The sequence below is a fragment of the Opisthorchis viverrini genome (assembly GCF_000715545.1).
Source record: "Opisthorchis viverrini unplaced genomic scaffold opera_v5_59, whole genome shotgun sequence".
Taxonomy (NCBI): Eukaryota; Metazoa; Platyhelminthes; class Trematoda; order Opisthorchiida; family Opisthorchiidae; genus Opisthorchis; species Opisthorchis viverrini.
This window is the reverse complement of record NW_008751715.1, coordinates 1,656,258-1,661,791: the sequence shown is the minus strand read 5'-3', so window position 1 is coordinate 1,661,791 and position 5,534 is coordinate 1,656,258. Positions and strand designations below refer to the sequence as shown.

The window sequence follows — 5,534 nt, the reverse complement described above, 5'->3', positions numbered from 1 at the left end:
GCTTGACAACTCACTGAAAGTGCTGGATTTATGCACCAATTTACCAGCTCGCGCGTGCAATGCGCAGCTTCTTACCCCCCAATCATCGGTGAACGAAACTGTGGCAGCTTCAACCGGTGTACGACCAGTACGCGGTTATTACAGCTGATAATGATGATGATGATGATGATGTCGCATCCGGTTGTCTAAACATCAGTGTCAATCGTACGCTGCCTTACGCTTTGTTTTTATCTGGGGAACCTTGGCATTTTTTAAAAAAAAATTTATGTTTTTTAAATAACGTACTGGTTAACTATTCTAGACCAGACTATCTATTGCCTTTACGCCCACGCTGAATTCACTAACACGGCGCCCAAGCAACCCGTAATTACACTTAGCTTAGCCCTCCCTATGACCAGAACTTCTGAGGTGAAACTTCGTAAATGCCGGATATTGGGGCCTTGTGGCGCGTCTGATTTGGACACAACGGTACATCATGTGTTCCAACATGCCTTTTGTAGCATTTAGGCAATACTCTGTTTACCACTTGTAACTCATAATTTCAGCTACAAATAAGCTTTATACCCGAAAATTCGAAAGTTCTCTGATGGTATTGTTGAAGGCCCTGCTTCATATGTTAGCTCGTGAAATTATGAGACAGTAACGCTCGTTCACCCTCCAGGTTTTGGAGACTCTATAGAGTAAATTATGCAGAGTTCCCACTTAACTAGCCATCTTGTTATTCGCTTGCTCCTCTAGGTCAGATTTCACAACCATCCTCATCCTGGCCTCGTGTTTTGAAAATGAACCATAGTAGACTCCGTGAACAGCTCTCACACGTCACACAATGCTTCTTTTTAAATTATCCAGATATCAAGCACCTCCAGTTGCCTGGACTATCAGTCCAAACGTCTCAACATCAGATGGACCTCCTCCACAGGCGAACAACAAAATGCCTACACGGTGAGTCCTACAATCGCGAAGTAGAAAACTACAGAAAGGACTAAAAACCTCGTCTCTTCCAGAGTTTTTTAACGTCGTTAAAACTTCCCAGAAACCTTATTACGATAGACTGTATTCGCCCAGTTGTATATGGCTTAAGAAACCCCTGTGGACCAATTCAGAGCAGCTACATGAACGAAGACTAATTTTTCATATCTCGACGTTTGGTTTGAGATTTGTGAAATCTGTCAAGCAGGTTGATCACTCTCAACCACTTTGATTAACGGTTGCGCGCAAAAACATGCAAGGAAGCCACAGCATTTGCGGGTTCGTCCAGCTTGTTGTTCGACAGACGGTGGATCGGTTTGCTAGACTTGAAAACTGCAGATATTGTTGATGTTGTTTCATTGTTTGACTCCCGCTTTCGCGAGGGTGGTATGATTCTCGTCCATTCTCTCTTTCGCTTCCTCGACCGGCAGTCTTTCACCACAAATGTCTATCGAGATGGCGTCAGAACACAGTCGACTAGGACATCAGTGCGACCATCACTTTATAAATTGCCGTTTATGTTACTGGAGGTATCTGTTGGCGAGGTTCAGGTCGTCCAATGCAGCAACGTTGACAAGTCCTCTACTCAAGCTGGATTTGTTGAGAACATGGCGGGTAGATTCGTCTGATCGATCTGCGGAGTATTCCAGTCACGAGTGATCGGGTGTAGTAACTCTGTCAACCGCGTATCATGACTCTCCGTAAAAAACCCGATGGTAGAACATATCGACACATTTCAAGTTAAATCCAACGAATCACTCGTAAATCGAGCTATAAAAATTCTGGTTAAAACAAGATTCCAAGATGTGAGTGCACCGTGAACATGGTCAATCAAGACAAAAACAATCCCATGGAGATCACAGTTGTCTACTGGACCACTGTAACATAATTAGTGGCAGATGTCCTTTTCGCTACGAGGATTTTAATAGTAGTAGGATGCTCGATATTTAGCATGTAATCGCGGAAGCTACGCATTGTTATTTCTATTTGCGACCACTGAGTGGATTACGGACGTTCCACTAAGCAATATGAACAGATCTCCTTGTGCTCGGAGGCTCAGCTCGTTTGCTGCTCAGACGGGTGGGAACAGCCTGAAACGTTGTAGCATCGGGTGGTTGGCTTGATTTGGACACCGTAAAGTAATGAGGGAATATGATTCAAATAACAACCCCAATGTCACTCGACTTTTGTTTGAGGGGGCCTCTAACCTTTGCACAACCAAGGCTGCAGAGGAATCGTCGGCATCAATGGAATAGGACTTCCATCGTGGTCGTTGGATCCTGAGAGTTATCTTTTCCGCCCAGTCAGCGGGAGTTTAGTCATGTTTTTGCCGTTTTCGGTTGGAATTCGGAACAACCACTGAACAGTTATTCCCATCTGACATCTACTTCCGTCCTTTCACGTTTGTTGAAACATCTCCACAGGATGGCACTGGATAGCATTTTTCCGGCATAATTTACATGATGGTGGTTGGTCTCTCTGGAGCACTTCGCGAATTGTGAAGGATGGCTTTAGTTTCACAAGACAACTACGCCGACCATATGTACGAATTTGGAGACACCACCAATCACGCATGTCTTGCTTTAACATCTGGATAACGATCAACAAACTGAACACGAATATGCATCGAATCCAACCAATGGGGTCAACATGTATACTGGCTTCCTCACTTCCCACAAAATTACAAGATGGTCCTTCCGAAACTTTTCAGACAACTTAAATATATAAAATAAAAATTGTTCAGCTGTAACTTCCTTTCGGTGCGTAGCTGCCATGCCACCAGAAGGAAGCAGGAGGGCTGGGATACTGCCAGGTTGCCCAAACCTAGACAGGGGAAGTCGAGATGCGGAGGACATGTTCAAACAACGGACCTTCCGGTCAGTAAATCGGCGCTCTAACGCTGGACCATCTCGCCCCCGGCAACTTAATAAGACACAGGAGCCTCAAATTGCCAGAATACTACTTCTGAAAATTGCCTGAGAAGTGGCGGTGACAGCAATAGATAAACTTTGTCTGAGTCTCATATTGGCTGAGAGTGAACATTTTTAAGGAACCGTTCAGGAAATAAATTGAGCAGATAAGTGTTAAATCATCTACTGTTCCTATGAAGAATACCTGTCGTATTTTGGGCAGCCTAATTGAGTGACGCGCGAACCCGTAGGCCAAGAATTGAGAATTCTTGAGATTTATCAATAAAATACAGTACTACATGTACAGAAATAAATGTACGAAAGGGATGCAAACTTCTGTCCAACTTTTCGCACGAATTGGCGCAAATCCAAAGAACGCCCAGGGAGAACGGTAGATCGATCTGAATTAGCGACAAACTTGCTCACACAGCGCTTGATGACGCAAATGGTCAAAAAGCGCGCGTAAAAGGTTCGTCAAAATTGATTCGACATGTCAAAAGTAAAAAGCTCATAAGGGTTTGCGGGTGAATATCGAGTCCATGAGGTATACGCATAAAACTCGGTTAAAGCAAGGGGAGGGTTTGATCGAGAGAAAGGAGATACATCCTAACTCGTATTCCAAGAAGAATAAACTGATCCATTAATGGTTTGCGTTGAGATGTATCTCACTGACTTATAATCAAACCTTAGAAATGTTATAGAACTACTTTTTAGCTGGTCATGATACGACTCTTTTTATACTTTTCATTCCTCCTCAGCTCAACGGAACTGCATGTGCGATGCCCCGAATGATAAAAGCCCTTTTGGAAACCCATCAGAACAAGGTAATCATCTTTTTGTTAAAATGTGTTGTTTTTCTGTAAGTGTCCTCAGACGATTTTGTCCACAATCCAATAGAAGCTTTCAAGCACACACCATTGAAAAATTGGGTCATTTTACCGTGCTTGTGTACACAAGAATACTTTCTCAATGGGACTTGCAATCAAGCCGGACGCATCAACGTCTTGTAATGCGTGCTTTTCAAGTAGCTGTGGACTTGCTTTGTTTATCGCTTTAAGAATTATCAATTTTCACTAGTTCTGAAATGAGAACCTTGTAAATTATTTGTATTGCTATGTTTCTTGTTGGTTAGAATGGTTACTTGAGGTTGGTGATTCATGAATCGCAACGTAACACTTGATCGAGTCATGCTTTTCATTCTAACTTGAGTAAGTTTGGCGTTTGTCTTTTCAGCCTGAGGAGATCTATTTCAACTCCCTTCACCAGACAATCGTCTGGAAAACAATATGCCGTCTTCAATAACGCTAATTCCTTTCGGTGGTTTTCAGCATCTCATGTGGCTTCACCTTTTCTCTAAACCACTTCTTCCCAGGATGGCAGTGTCAATATCCCAGAAGTCCTACGGCCTGTGCTAGCCAGGCAAGGCGGATTGGCGCAACCGAATATCCGTATCAAACTGAAGCTAGCCAGCTACTAGCCTCGGCTTTCTCACATGGCTCCAAAATCAATGCATCAGAAAGCACTGTTGTTTTTTATCCCTGTACAATAACCACTGCGAGCTCCACGACCTATGTGTGTTTGATATTTTGGTATTGATGAGCTGAAAACACTTGAAGTTTGCTTTTATCAAGTTGACACTTTTTCTAACAATGTGGGGTGTGCAGTTGGTGAACGTATGGCGGTGTCATGCACACCAATCAACTACGTAGGCTCGAACATCGCTACCCGTTCGCTAATAGCCGATCAGGTTGCAGCTCTGCGAGATTAACTGTGTTTTGACTGTACGACAGTCGTAAGCATTATTCTCGTACTCTATGGGTCAGGACTGTTGCGTTGTCCATCTGGTATGAAAATACCATAAGGGTGTTCAAAGCTCAATGACACTCAACTGATATGAATTTTTCCACCTCAGTTACTAGTCGATGAACGGACCCACAAATAACGGCTTCGTTCGAGGGATCGTAATCCTGTTATACGATTTCGAGAAAATCCAAGTTATCTTGTTAGGGAGAGTCGCTCGACTTGACCTCTGCGAGTGACGTGAGGTTGTAAGGTTTCCGTACAAAGTGGAGCCTTCCGATCCCAGAAATTCCCCAAAAATTTCTCGAATAAAGGCTATCTCCTGACAAAGGGCACTTAGCTAGCAGAATGAATAAGTCGGTTACAAGTAACACGTGTCACTAATCTTGCTTCGCAGTACCAGTAGTCGTTTTGTACACACCGAACATTCTTCTGTCTCCTCAACTCCAGAATACCCCATACGTGCGTGTTGTGCAGAACCATATTTTCACACCATGTATACCGGTTACCGTCTGCTTAAGACAGCAGCGTACAACTTTCCCCGCTTCCACAGGATATGGTTATTGTGAGGCAGCTTGTACAGCCATGCCCAGTGTACAGTGATCTGCCTTCAAACATTGAAATCTGTCGTGACCATAGACCATTTCATATTCACTACATAATCAACATACACCGGACGGCTTTCCACAACAGCGCTGTCATACGTTTTGTTAAGTACACAATAGTCCAAACCTCGTAAGTGTCGCGTTGCTTTGAAGGGCTTAAATGGACACGGAATTTGGTAGTGTGTAGTAGGGAATGAGAATGAGATAAGATAGATGCAATCAGCAAGGATATCAAGTATTTGGAATGCAA

General features: G+C 43.5%; 1 protein-coding gene across 1 annotated transcript in view; it reads left to right on the top strand.

Moving 5' to 3' along the window:
• The window catches only part of T265_03894 (hypothetical protein), a gene marked incomplete at both ends in the record, with an annotated part of 40,649 nt that extends 36,149 nt beyond the window's left edge, over nucleotides 1–4,500 (top strand). Inside the window, 3 exons of the mRNA XM_009168486.1 lie at nucleotides 850–942; nucleotides 3,638–3,703; nucleotides 4,252–4,500. Of these exons, the coding sequence (XP_009166750.1) occupies nucleotides 850–942; nucleotides 3,638–3,703; nucleotides 4,252–4,356 (264 nt within the window). The remainder of the gene's footprint in view (nucleotides 1–849; nucleotides 943–3,637; nucleotides 3,704–4,251) is intronic.
• Between the last annotated feature and the right edge of the window lie 1,034 nt (nucleotides 4,501–5,534).